This window comes from Brachionichthys hirsutus, chromosome 2 (assembly GCF_040956055.1).
Source record: "Brachionichthys hirsutus isolate HB-005 chromosome 2, CSIRO-AGI_Bhir_v1, whole genome shotgun sequence".
NCBI lineage: Eukaryota > Metazoa > Chordata > Actinopteri > Lophiiformes > Brachionichthyidae > Brachionichthys > Brachionichthys hirsutus.
In genome coordinates this window covers 15,174,988-15,189,805 of record NC_090898.1, presented here as the reverse complement: position 1 = coordinate 15,189,805, position 14,818 = coordinate 15,174,988, and the positions used below count along the sequence as shown (strand labels likewise).

The 14,818-nt window shown below is 52.7% G+C and overlaps 1 protein-coding gene across 1 annotated transcript in view; it reads left to right on the top strand.

Annotated features, from left to right (window-relative positions):
* The first annotated feature begins 210 nt into the window (after window positions 1–210).
* Window positions 211–14,818, top strand: part of plxna2 (plexin A2) — an 83,030-nt gene continuing 68,422 nt past the window's right edge. Inside the window, 2 exon segments of the mRNA XM_068742799.1 lie at window positions 211–1,410; window positions 4,674–4,856. Of these exon segments, the coding sequence (XP_068598900.1) occupies window positions 211–1,410; window positions 4,674–4,856 (1,383 nt within the window).

The window sequence follows — 14,818 nt, the reverse complement described above, 5'->3', positions numbered from 1 at the left end:
CCATTCGGCCCCGCGTGTTTTCCGCCGGATGTGTGACTCATGATATCTGACATCGCTTCTTGTTTCCCTTTCCAGAAACATGTGAAGAGCCCTGCGGAAGGTCAGACCTGCAAGCGTTGCCTTCGACATCAAAAAGGAGAAGCTCTCCTCCCTCCTTCCCTGCGTCCCTGCTCTCCGCTTCCTCTGAGGTTTGCTCGCGGGCTCGTAAACATGGCGGGCCGGCGGGCCGCACGCAGGACTTCATCGCCTCACCCTACGGCAGGATCTACCGCTGTCCTGCTCGGCTTTTGGCTCCTAGCGATTCCTTCCTTGTGCGCTGGGCAGACTTTCGCTAGCTTCCGCCCGGAACGTCGGGACTGGCTCTTCAACCACCTGACGGTTCACCAAACCACGGGGGCGTTGTACATCGGCGCAGTCAATCGCGTGTACAAGCTGTCGGGCAACCTGACCCTCCTGGTTTCCCACGACACGGGCCCGGAGGACGACAACAAGGCCTGCTACCCCCCTCTGATCGTCCAGCCCTGTTCCGAGCCCCTCGTCTCCACCAATAACGTCAACAAGCTTCTCCTGATCGACTATTCCCAGAATCGGCTGCTGGCCTGCGGCAGCCTCTACCAGGGTGTCTGTAAGCTCCTCAGGTTGGACGACCTCTTCATCCTGGTGGAGCCCTCCCACAAAAAGGAGCACTACCTCTCCAGTGTCAACCAGACCGGGACCATGTACGGCGTCATTGTGCCGTCGCAGGGCCAGGACGGGACCCTGTTTATCGGCACGGCGGTAGACGGGAAGCAGGACTACTTCCCTACCATCTCCAGCCGCAAGCTGCCCCGTGACCCGGAGTCCTCGGCCATGCTCGACTACGAGCTGCACACCGACTTCGTGTCTTCCCTCATCAAGATTCCCTCCGACACGCTGGCTCTGGTGTCCCACTTTGACATTTACTACGTTTACGGCTTCGCCAGCGGAAGCTTTGTCTACTTCCTGACCGTCCAGCCGGAGACGCCGGAGAACAGCATGTCCTCGAGCGGCTCAGCCAGCGACCTGTTCTACACGTCTCGCATCGTCCGCCTCTGCAAAGACGACCGCAAGTTCCACTCCTACGTCTCCCTCCCCGTCGGCTGCGTGAAGAACGGCGTGGAGTACCGGCTGCTGCAGGCGGCGTACCTCGGCAAGCCGGGCCGCGTTCTCGCCTCTTCGCTCAACATCAGCGCCCAAGACGACGTGCTCTTCGCCATCTTCTCCAAGGGCCAGAAGCAGTTCCACCGGCCGCCGGATGACTCGGCGCTTTGCGTCTTCACCATCCGGGACATCAACGCGCTGATCAAGGAGCGCCTTCAGTCCTGCTACCAGGGAGAAGGAAACCTGGAGCTCAACTGGCTGCTCGGGAAAGAAGTTCAGTGCACCAAGGCGGTGAGTACGAGAACATGGTAAACATGCGATACGGTACGCAGTATTTACGTATTTAAAGTACATGATAATCCTCTAGAACGTTTTAGTCCCGCGGAGACGGGAGAATTATTATTCTTATACTGCTAAATGAACTTAGTCCTTCATTCGTCCTTTGTTAGTCCTTCATTTGTCCTTCATTCGTCCTTCATTTGTCCTTCATTCGTCCTTCATTTGTCTTTCATTCGTCCTTCATTCGTCCTTTGTTAGTCCTTCGTTAGTCCTTCATTCGTCCTTCGTTAGTCCTTCATTCGTCCTTCATTCGTCCTTTGTTAGTCCTTCATTAGTCCTTTGTTAGTCCTTCATTAGTCCTTCATTCGTCCTTCATTCGTCCAGTTCAAAGTTTACACTGTCAGAAGAATTAACACAGCAGCCAATTAAACTGCTCCGCTTGGCGTCCTCTGTTATCTAACGGTACTCGCAAGCGTTTTGAAGTAAATATCAGATTATAACTCGCTGAGAGACGATCAGGAATGAGGGAATAGATTTCTCTCCGCTGCCATCAAAGCGATAAAACTCTCCTTGAAGAGCATTCCAAATAAACCTGCTTCCTTTCATTGGGGCGGGAATCGTAGACGGTCGGGGATTGTGTCCCTTAAGTTATTCCGCTTCTGATGCCGATATAGATCACACACGCCGCTCGGTTCCTTCTGAAATCCCCCAATTACGCCGGAACACAAGGCCACGCATCGGATGCATGTTGTCAGTTAGAATTAAGCGTCTCCATTCTCGCTGTTCCCTGGAGGATGACGACGCTCCTCTGTGCGTTCATCCTGTAATTGAATGAAGAATTTAGGAATATTAAGAACTAATGCCAGATGAGCGTTTAACTTGTCATTTCTTATGCGGCTAATGACTGTATATGCAGGATCGGCCTGTGAATGCCGAGTGTTCTTAGATCGTGAGTGTCATTTTAGGATTTAATGCCACGGTGAGGGCCGCTGATCTGCTAATCCCTCCAGATCAATCAATTGGCCATTCTTATTCAAATCAGTAAATACCCCATTAGCCCTTGTGTCAGGAGGAGCGGGACATTTCTTCAGAATCGTTCTGATGGGTTTCATCGGCTCCATGGAGGAGGAGGAGGAGGAGGCGTACGGGGGTTGGAAGGAGGAGGCGGAGGACAAAGATCCGCTCGGATGCGTATCGGTGGTTTGGAGGATTTCTACTTTAGCGAGCTCAAATTAGAGCCTCTTTCCAGTCTCGTCAGACAAATCCCCAATCATCTCTGTGTGCTCTGCGGAGCGCCAGCCGTTACGTGCAAAGCGGCGCCTCCCACTGCGCGCTCTGTGCTCGCACTGCCAGTAACGTTCACCTCTCCTCTCTGCATTACACACAAAGCACGCAGAAGCGTTGCGCGTGTGTGTGTAGCCGCGGGGATAAGACGACGCAGAATAGAGTCTGGAAGACTTATTGAGAAACCAATAAATGCACAGTATAATATGGATTATGTAGATCCATGTCAACGGATGAGGAACTCTTAAATCCAACCTGACGTCGGATGCTCAGCTCAGGCAGCACGGCGGCCTGAAAGTGCGCACGTTTTTAAACAAACGCACTCTTGCATGATGTTCTCGGGATCTTCCATCGGAATCTGATGCGCCGTATAGACCGTCCACGTACGCATCTCTTAAATACGTTTTACGCGTGCTCTTCTGCGAGCCCTAAAGGTGTGCGTCTTTTAATTACTTTTGACCTTTTGACCTTTTTCACGTCACTTCTTCCAGTAGCAGTTTAACTCTGTCCGTTTGTGAGTAAGACACGTATTCCATCCCGGCGCCGCTCCTCCGGTCCATCGCTAACAGCAGTTAGCCAGCGAGCATCTTAATCACCGGGGGGGGGGGTTGTTCAGACACGGCTGCCAATCAAATATTTATCACCCAGCCGTCCAGCTTTCTGCCATCTGGAGATTCACGCCGTCTCTCCAGTTGCTCCCGAGGAGGAGCGCTTTGATGGGATCTGTCTGTCTCCACCCGGCTAACACCATCACCCCGTCGCGCTTTTTGCTCTCAGACTAATTAACAATTCGTGAGAGCAAACGCTCGCTGGGCTTGATAACACCGATGTTCCCCCCCCGGGAGGAAACGCTGAGATCCGATATCCTGCCGGATCTGACTCCATCCTTCAATTCCCACTCCGTTTCTGTCGTTGTTTAACAGCATTCCGTGATGCAGACCAGGATAACGGCAGTTATTCGGGCACGGCTTTAAATATTGCACGACACGTTGAGTAGAACCAGCGTAATTCATGCGATGTGAAATAGGCCGAGACCAATTTAAGGTTCAACACGTCCAAACAAACTCTGATTTAAAGAGCCAAAGACATTTCCCTCCACATCCAGCGGTCCCCATGGACGCGAGTGGTTTCCCTTCATTGCGTCGAACAACACAAGCGTTCAAGGTTATTTCCAGCCTTTGAACGTATACGGTGACGTCGCTAGCGGCAAACGCTTACCGACAGGTAGCTACAGGCGGCGCACGGAGGAAACGCTCCAGATGAAACAGAACTAAAGCTCTGAGTCCCGTTGCTTTATTCTAAATGTCTCCGTGTGAACCGGGACCGTCTGCAGAGGAACACAGAATTCTAATTGCCACTGGCTTCTGCTTGATTTTGTTGTGGTGATATTCAAATATTCAGTGGAGCCTCGTGCATAAATGTGCACGGCTTCTCCGCTAATAGAACCTTCTCGGGATCGCTGCGTGCAATTTAATGGCTGTTTTCCTCCTATTCTAGGCGTCAACGCGGCCACGATTCGTTTAGAAGCCGCGTTCTTGACACGGCGAATGGATCGGATCGTTCCCCGCGAGCACCGCCGTGTTTCCTCCGCTCGTTTGCGAAGCACGAGACGAAGGACGAGAAGACAGGAAGCTGACTTTGTGCACGTTTGTAATGCGGCGCATGCTGGTGGACGCGGTTGCCGTGCAGCCCGTGTCCTCCTGCAGAGGCGCGATGATAGGACGGGGACGAGGTGGAGCTCGATCGGGCGCAGCTGAAACATGTCCGCTAAGTGGAACAGAAAACGTTTGTCTGGCGGGGAGACTCGCCCACGCACGCCTCCTCCCTCCCTCCCTCTCCTCTGGCTCACCTGTTCGGTTCCGTCTGAGACGCTTTCTCCCTCCGTCTGGGACCGTCACCTTCATCCTTCCTTCCTCTTCCTCTGTAACGCTCCCTGTCTCCTAATGTCTCCGACTTCACTCTGTCCCTTTTACTGTCCCGTCCGTCTGCAGCCGGTGCCCATTGACGACTCCTTCTGCGGCCTGGACATCAACCAGCCCCTGGGGGGCTCCCAGCTGGTGACCGGACACACGCTCTACACCGAGACCCGGGACCGCATGACTTCTGTCACCTTCTATGTCTACAACGGTTACTGCGTGGCCTTCGTGGGCACCAAGAGTGGACGTCTAAAGAAGGTGAGTTGTGAGTTTGTGCTCACTTCATGACTGCGACGGCGACTCGGGGGGGTGGGGGGGGGGGACGCAGTCGCTCTGAAGCCGTCTCGCATTCGTCCAGATGGATTGTGGTCACGGAGACCACATATTTAATGCCTTCCGTCAGAGCGCCCGAGCGAGGTGATGGCGATCGCTGCAGCTCGCTCGTTCCTTGTTAAGCGAGCTCCAGCGTTGCGCCGTTGAGTAACCGGCACCGGCCCATTCATTTTAACTGGAACCCTTCTTGTGGTGAAAGGAAGAGCGGGCTACACGGCCTGGCCTTGGTTAAAGAACCCAGATGCTGCAGAGGGTTCGGGGTGGGGGGGTCGCTGGCCAGTTAATGACGATAGATTTAACACCTCAGCTGCAGGAAATAAGATATGAGATGTATTTATTTATTTTATTTAAGACGGATCCCCATTAGCTGATACCGTAGCATCAGCTCGTCTTCCTGGGGTCCGTACATATACACACTACATATACACCGTACATATACACACTACATATACACCGTACATATACACACTACATATACACCGTACATATACACACTACATATACACCGTACATATACACACTACATATACACAGTACATATACACACTACATATACACCGTACATATACACACTACATATACACAGTACATATACACAGTACATATACACAGTACATATACACACTACATATACACCATACATATACACACTACATATACACCGTACATATACACACTACATATACACAGTACATATACACACTACATATACACCATACATATACACACTACATATACACTGTACATATACACACTACATATACACCGTACATATACACACTGCATATACAAACATTACATTCATACATTCATCATCAAAAACCGCCTCCCAAGAGGGCATCCAGAAAACAGGACAGCATTTAATTGATCATTACAGGACTATTGATCAGCTTTGTTAAGTAATTCTTTCTTAAGTTGTACTTGAATGAGGATTTGTTGCAGGACTCACGGATGTGCAGAGGGCAGCGTTCGACCGAGTGATAAATAACGGTCTTCTTTTGCCGCTCTATGACGAGATTGAATTGCAAAATGAGCGCTTCCTATGAAAACTGAGACCCTCAGTCAGCGGATTCTGTTATTCTCTGATTGATGTAGAACAACTGTTGGACTGTTTCGCCACCAGACCGCCGATGCGTCGTCTAAACGCTACGTCAAATGCAACAATTTCAATGATTTGTTGCGTTGTGGGGGCGTTGCATCATCGCACTGCTGGTTGGACAGCTGGTTGGAGGATGTTCATGTGGCCTCTTACTTCCCTGTTAGAGACGATGCAGCCGCCCCCTCCCCGGCTAGAGAGAGGTGGACACACTAGACAGATCCCTCTTTTAGCAACGCATTTGTTCTTTCAAAGTCCGCCTGTCTGAGTTATTTTGGTTTCCATCTATTCATAATTCAATCAATACACTAATCGGGCTGTGGTGGAGAGAATATTCATTCAGTGTAATCGCCTGCTGGTTAATAATTCAGCACCTTTTCCTACTTGGTTACATTCGATGAGGCAGTAAAGTTTTAGATCTTCAATTCACCAGATTGTAACGGAAAGTTATCTCAAGGTGCTTTACAGGAGTAGCAGGGAAAGACGGAACCCAACTTGTCCTACAAGAGCAAGCATTTTGGAGACGGAGGCAAGGAAAAACTTCCCTTCAACAGGCAGAAACCTCCAACAGAACCCAAGACTCATAGTGGGTGGACATCTGTCTGGGTTGAGAAAGAGAGAGAGAGAAAGAGGTAGAAGGACAGAGAGGGAGAGACAGAGACAAGGACAGGTAGGAGGAGAGTCAAAAACAAAGAGGGACAGAGAACAGGAGCAGACAAAAACACGAGGCTGCTGAGCAAACCACTGACTAAAGAGCTGCTATATAAAACTATAAATGCTAGTGCTAGCAAAAGGGGACATCAGATTTGACAGGTCCAGGTTCTGCAGCGCCAAGGACAAAAGGACAGAGACAGAAAGAGGGACAAACGGAGGGAGAGAGAGAGAGAGATTACTGACATGTATTTATAACGTGAATAACCAGATGCAGAGGGAGGAGCTCAGTGTGTCATGGGAGGTTATGCCACCAGTGCTGGCCTATGACAGCATATTGATTATTGTATTGATTAACTAGGTTATGCCACCAGTGCTGGCCTATGACAGCATATTGATTATTGTATTGATTAACTACAAGCTTTGTTAAAAAGGAAAGTCTGTGAGTCTGCCCTCACAAACCCAGTCAGGGAGCTGATTCCACAATAGAGGAACTCAATAACCGAAAGCCCCGCCCCCTTTAACCAGTCAAGAACCAGTCGTGATTTACAAGTGGGCGATTGGTCCAACAAGCACTGGATGTCCACTCCGTGTGCACCAACCCTCTGCAGGAATCTCCTGTCTCCCTCGGGTGTTAAATGAAGGGTCGGTGGTCAGGGTGACCCGATGGGACCCGGCCGGGCATGATGCCACTATAGATGGAAAAAGCGTGGGCTTTCATGGTTAGAGGGTGAACGTGAGCCGTGAAGCCCAGAAAAATCATGAAAAAGTGTATCAGGAAGAGGCAGAGACGCAAGGAGGCGGAGGAAGAGACGGATGAATTGGGAATTTAGTGCCACCAAAGAATCTCGGGTTGCACCGCTGCCGGTAATTGGACTGGCTCCCTTCCCAAAGAATCCCCTCTCCCCTTCACCTCGCTCTCCCCCCAGTCTGGCTACCGTATGCGCTGATGCCTCCTCAGGCTTTTGCTGGAGCGTTGCGAAGGAGGCGGGGTGGCGTTGGCGGATACAGCTGCGCCTGCAGGCCGGTGGCGTGGCGGGGTTAAGAGGGTTAGGGAGTGGAGGAGAATGCATGTCTGGTGACGTGTTCAGGGTGTGAGGTCAGCCAGATGCGTTGTATCATTTGTGTTGTCGGAGTGAAAGTTACCGTTACCGCCGCCATCATAAAGAATTATGTGATAAATGTGTCGCCTGAGTGTCACAAAGCCTTCAGAAAGTGGTTGTGGGCTTTTTTTTGGCGGCGCCCCCGGAGACGATGATTGATAATGGAGGGAAGCAAATGTTCACCTCGGCAGAAAGCTGCTTGGGGGGGGGGGGGCAATCAATATTCCAGGGTTTTTCTGTTGCTGCTGCCGTGAAACCAGTTCCCATCCGGACCCAGAAGCCGACTTTCAGCCCATTCTTTGCTGACGCCAGGAGATGTTTCACTCAGCTGGTAGCCGCAGCGCTGACTTAATGTCCTATTTAAATTCCACAACTGGATTTACATTGATACCAATCGGCCGTGCATCAAACTCGCCACCAGCTCCATCCTCGCCGTTATCGCTCCTGCGCACGAGCGGGCCAAACGACCGCTGCAGGGCCACGGCGGTCAAACTCCAGATACGCAATCTGCTCTGCGGTTTATTCCCAATACACCCAAGTTACCCAAGAGTTGCGTCAACTAAATTAGATTTGGCCTGCGTGTGGGGCTCACTTTGTGCTTAACCGCAGACGTATGGGGACACACGGGGGGGGGGGGGGGGGGGGATCGTGGGACGTAACGACGGCGTTCAGGAAGAGCGGCCTCCTTTGATGGAGATGGAGATGAAGGGTGTAGAATCAGATGTTTCTGAGGCATCGCGGCAGCAGGAGAAGGGCGAGGTCAAAGGAGGGGGGGGGGGGCGCATTCAGGACTCCCCCTGTTAATCAGAGTCGATTCTCAGACAGTGGGAATGACTGACCTCCATCCCAGAGCGGCTGGGATCCAGAGCTGCAGCGCCAAAGACACACGTTGCCAGAGAGCGTCCTCTACGTAAGCGCTGATGGACGCCGGACGCTGTCCGGCGGCGGTTTGTAGCGGCTAGACAGCGTAGCCGTTTGTAGCGGCGGCACCATGGATGGGAAACAAAGCGTCTCCGTGTTGTGCTGCTTTCAGCCTAATTAACTCCTCTCGTCAGGCCCCGGTGAACAATCAGGAACTGGTTTGGATAATGCCCCTGGCAGCTGAAAGCGGGGGGGGGGGGGTTCAGGTGCTCAACTGGACAAGTCCTGGTGAGCTAGGTAGCGCAGCAGAGGCCAGCATGGCTGACTCACCTGGTTCCCGTTCCGGTTAGAGTAACATCAAGGGGGGGGGGGGGGGGGTCACTGAAGGTAGCAGCTGATGTGCCAGGGACATAAAAGGCTTGTAAATGTGGGCAGCTGCTCCGGCAGGATGAGTGGTCTACCCCCCCCCTGACATTCCCTCTGGGTGAGTCCTCATTGGTCGCCCTCAGAGGGAATGCGATCTGAGACCCCGCCCGTCAGCACCAACGCCGCTCACCTGCTCGCTCGACTCTTTCAGGCTGAGCTTCGGCGCCACTCGGCTCAGCCCGGCCAGCGATTGGCTGGGAGGATCTGTCATCACTCCGGGCTCCAGAGTTAATGCCCCCCCCCCCCCACCTGGATTGTCAGCAGGCCTGCTAACAGAGGAGGAAACCGAAAAGCACAAAGACTTAATCATTTTAATGGCTGTAATAAGCGTCTCCATTGTCGCCGCTTGACTCGCATGAACCTTCAGTTGACGAAGAAATACAGGAAGCGTTGTCACAACCGCCACCAGGTGGAATTCTGGGAAATTGTTATTTCTCCCTGAATGCCATCTGCGGCAAACTTCTCACGCCTTTGACTCGTGTGGATTCAAATTCATCACGCGTGCAGGAAGTCATTGCATCCTGTCTGTCAGGAGGCGGAGGTCAGGTCTGAGTTCTAGTTAATGTAACCTTCCATTTCCCGACTTGTTCGTCCAGGTGTGGATCGGTAGGGTGTCTGTGTAACCCTTGAGAACCAGACCTCCACTTGACCCCTGCCCCCCCTCTCTCTCTCTGCCTGATCCGGTCCAGGCGCCTCTAAAGCCTCAGAGCCCCCGCTGTGCCATTCAACCAAACCTTATGTTTGCTTTTAACTCCTCGGCTTCTCTGATTTACTCTCTGTCTGTCTTTCCATCCGTCTCCATGTCTCATTCCCCTCTTTCCTTTCATAGCAGTGAGTTAGATGCAGCCCCGGTCCCTTTCTACGTCTCAGTCACTGACTCCCCCCTCCCCCCCCTCCAGACTATTATAGTGACACAGCCTGCCCTGCAGTGATCTCATTAATCACATTCAAACCGCTCTCTGTTGCTTTTCTCGCCTTCCATCACTCTGCCTCTTCATTCTCCCCGTCTAATTGCTTGCTCTTTTCTCTGCCAGTGTCTCGAAGGAGGTGTTTTTTCATTATCTAACAACTGGAGACAAATATTCTTACAGTGCCTACATTTACGTTACAGATGGATTTGATGCATTTCGGCTTCATTTAGCCGGAGGACGCGCTGCAGCCTGCGTCCATCCCAATGCAGCTTGCGTCCAATTCCAATGCAGCCTGCGTCCAATTCCAATGCAGCCTGCGTCCAATCCCAATGCAGCTTGCGTCCAATTCCAATGCAGCCTGCGTCCAATCCCAATGCAGCTTGCGTCCAATCCAATGCAGCCTGAATGCAGCCTGCATCCATCCCAATGCAGCCTGAATGCAGCCTGCATCCATCCCAATGCAGCCTGAATGCAGCCTGCGTTCAATCCCAATGCAGCTTGCGTCCAGAGAAAACCGATGGATCTCGGCTCGGCCGTTCCGCGTTTGCTCGCAGATGAAGCTCGAGAGGCGTGGTCGATCCCGACGGTGGCGGACGCCGTGGTTACCACTTGTATTGAGATCAGCCGATCAGACTTTAGGAGAGGGAAGCCTCATCCAAGGCCCCTGAATACCTAAATCCACGCCGGCTGGCGTGGCGAATGGGCGCTTCTTTCTTCTTCGTCTTCCTCGCTGACCTTGGCGAATCGCACAGACTAGACAAGGGGCGAACAGAAAACGAGTAAACATCTTTTGGACGTGGGGGGGGGGCACGGAAGTAGATCAGCCAGCGACGTCTGTCAGAGTGGGTGACTGGCACCGTGCCAGGCTTTATTGATTCACATCACAAAAACTCCTGAATGGGCCAGATAACTGTGATTAGCCGATTCATTAATGCTGCCTCTTAGAGTGGCCCACAATTAGATAAAAGAGGGGGGGGGAGCGATCACAAACTACTTCTTTGTAAACTTGTGCAGAAAGTCTTTTCCTTTTGAAGCGCTTGATGAATTGTCCCTATTTTACACGCATAGTAACGATGGCGCTCATTAGAGGCAGAAACGAGGCAAAAAAAAAAAAGAAACGGCCATTGTTTACGCGTTTGATGGCGTGCATAATGATGATTCCAGATTACCCGGGCAACCAAAACGGCGTTTTCAAGAGGCTTTTCAAGCGGCGCGGCGCCCATAGATCTCGGAGATGAGAACCGTTTGGGCTTTGATGATATACTAAACAGTTGTCTGCTCGAAGGCTAACTGAGTGTGACAGCGACTAACGCTCCTGTCTGCCGGGCCGACAGCTTTACCGCTCCTCTTTCTCCTGCTTGGAGTGAAGCTTGTCGGCCATGACGCCATTGTTTAATGTATATCTGTGCTCACGCCGTGTTTACCCGAAGCGCTTACGGACGAGCGGTTGGTCTGACGGCTCCGTTTTTAACGCTCTGCAGTCGTTCTGTTGCTGTTGATCATGGATTTACAATAGTAACGCGCCGCATTGCTTCTTGTCTCGTCTGCGCAGCCTCCCTCCCTCTGCGTGTTGAAGCTCCGACAGCAAACCGTCGAGGCCTTCATCGTTTCCTCTGATATTCCCTTTGTACTCGCTCTATCTCCTCCTCCTCCTCTCGTTCTGACGCGCTCCTACCGGAGGGCTGTCCAGTAGCTCCGTGTCGCCGTCAGTCTAATGAACGGCGTTGCGGTTCTTAATAGGATGCGATAATATTCCTAATCTCCGCTCAATCGGCCCTCACCTGCGCTACTCTTCCTCTTCTTGGAACGCCAGGCGTGGCGTTCTCCTGACAGCTGCACGCCGGGTCTCGGCCTCACGCTGTCGGGCCTCAACGCCGTCTGCGTCTGTCCGGCGGCTGCGGCTGCGGCTTTAATGGGATCAGTCGGTTGCCTCTGCATTAATCGAACACAAGCTGCGTTCAGCAACTTCGCCGTCTCCCTTCTTTAACCTCGGCGCTAATCCTAAAGGGCATTTCTGTTTCCGCAACAAAAAGAAAATCAGAATCGCTGAAGTGTTTCCTTCCTTGTATTTCCTGGATATCTGTGGGCATGAAGTCGCAGCTCATTGAGGTTGTGTCTTTGTCGCCGTTGATCTGCAACACAATGCTAAAAGTTTGTTTTTCGTGGTTAAGGTTCCTGAACTGATGTGATCGGGCTGACTGGTGACATTAAGACGTTCACACGGCGGTCGAATAGCGATGCAGACTACAGGAAACGTAGTCCGTGTAGAGGAGGTGTGGGGTCGGGTTCTACCGGTTCCACGGAGCGGGGAGGAGGAAACGCAGAGAGGAAATGTCTGGCAACCCTCAGGAGTGTGTGCAGTTGTGAGAAAAAGCACCTGCATCCCCAAAACGTCCTTGCCGGGCCGCTTGGGGGGGTCAATTTGAGGTTGCGGTATCAAAGAGCGGCGCCGGAGCTGGGGGCCTGTGCCAGCCGACGGGTCAGCTGAGCCACCGCTGTTATTCATTAAGCGCTAATGGTTAGCGGTTGGGAAAACATTATCCGGGCCTCTGGTAACTCGACTAAAGGTGAGGGTCAAGGCCGGAGGCGGGGGGCTGAGGCGCCCTCTTGCTCTGTGGGGGGGGGGTGCGGCGTGTCAGATTGGATTAGCGGGGAAGTGATGACACGACGGAATCGCAGCACAGCGGCGTACCGTCAACGCCCCGCCTATTTAAGGAGCACTTAAACGCTCCTGCAGGGAGTCGTGTGTTACCGTGGGTCAGACGCGGGTGTTTTGGCGTGTTTGGCGGCCGCAGTTTGGCGCTGCTTGGAGCAGCTGTCGGCTCTCTGGGGGGTTGGGGGGGGGGGGGGTGGATAAAGGAGGTATATCCGTGCATGCGTCTGGGTTATTAGCCTGAGCGAAGGAATTAGCAGAAAAACACGACAAACTACTTTGTCGTGTTTCGTGTTTAACGGCGTTGTCAACATCATTTTCAGGTGTTCTACCTGTGGGGGGCGGGGCTAATCCGTTCGGGTTCGTGTGTGCACAGTGACTGGCGGTTTGTACACATGGGAGTGATATTTCTACACGCTTGTTTGCGTGAGGGAGGTGCGTGAAAACTCCCTCGATCATACATTCAAAAGGCCACGCGTTTCACTCTATTTCACGAGTGTTTCATCACGCACAGATTCATGCACACACACACACACACACACACACACACACACACACACACTCCAACCCACACTGGCGAGGGGGCGGAGGGGGGGGGGGGCTTTTGCCTTCCGACTGATTAGGGAATGAAAAACTCTTGTGTCAGGAGTTTTCAACTTAATAAGCCCGGATTGTTGCGGTCGGGTGAACATTTGGGGATGTCTTGTTTAGACTGGATTGGGGGGGGGGGGGGGTCGGATCGGATCGGAAAGTGTTGTAGATCACATGACTGCGTCTGCTCCCCGGGATGCTGGGCTGAACGGGGATAGAGCGGTGTTTGGGTTCCTTTTTTTTTTTAATAAGACACACTTGAACAAAGTGGAGCTGATCAGATTAGCGACGGCTGATCGGGTTTCTCAGCAGGTTCCTGGATCCCACCGTCTGAACGCCGCTGAACCACAAGGCAGAGCGGCGGGACAAACCAAGTCCAGTCGGGAACCGGCGATGCGATCGGGCTGACATCTCGCTCTGGGTGATTTACTCATCCATTAGGAGACAGAAAGAAACGGACCTGTGGGACTCGATCTAACACAGTGAACCGCACCGCCGGGTTCTGACGATGAATCCACGTTTCAAAGACCAGATCGGGTTGTGGGTTCGGTTCTCTTTCGTTCTTCGGTTACCGTCGACAACCGTGGTGTCTTTTCTCATCCCCTCTTCCCGCACCAGCCTTCCCCGTCCGTCTCCCTGTTGCTCCTCAGCCGTGATCCGTCCGGGCCGAGCCACAATCCCTTATAAGGCCGCTGGAAGCCCCCGCCAGGCCTCTTGCTTCCATTTGGGATCTGGAGCAGCAGACGGGGGTTTGTTCAGGATCGGGCCTGGAATGCGAGGCTGCGCTACAATCCTGACTGCTCATGGGCACAACCCGGACACGACCCCCCCCCCCCACACACACACACACATTTCTCTTTCCTCTTTTGCCCCCCTCCCCTCTGTTTCTTCCTTCTCCTGTCAGCCTGTTTATTTCGAACCACCTTAATGCCAAATCACGAACAAACGTACCCCTCGTCTTTCGGCGCCATCTTCGCGGAGCACGTGTTCGCGCTCCGACGGCTAATGGGCAAGCGAAGGACTCAGCCGCGTCTCGGAGATGAAGAGAGGGACGCTCTGAGGACGTCTGTGGCCCGCGGCGTTCCATCCCGTATGTGCTGATCGGTTACGATGTGATGTTTCCACTGGCGTCTTCCACCCGCTCTGAGTGTTGACTCTCTTGAGTTTGTGGTTTGGTTTCTTGTCGTAGAGAATCTGTTTCTGGTTAGGCCCGCTTGGCCTGTAGTAGCGACTCCGATCCGGGCCTTGTTTTAAAAAGCTGCCATTCGTCGAGTCGTTCTCTCCTTCCTTTTGTCTGTTCTCTCTCTCGCTCGCTCTTTCACCTCGACATCCATTCCATCACATGCTCTCTTTGTTCCTCTTCGCTCTCCCAGGGTGTGACACAAATGGAGGGATAAAGGGATGAGAGGGGATCTAATGTGGCCTATAATGCAGATCTCCTTCGGGATCCGCCGAGCTCATTAACCTGCGCTGGTCTCCGCATTAAAGAGGGCCACCGGGTTCCCCGGGGCCCGGCGGGGGGGGGGGGGGAATGACAAGTCCAGTCTCCTTTCCCTGATATTAATCGAGAAGGGAATCCTCTCCCCGGCCTCGCC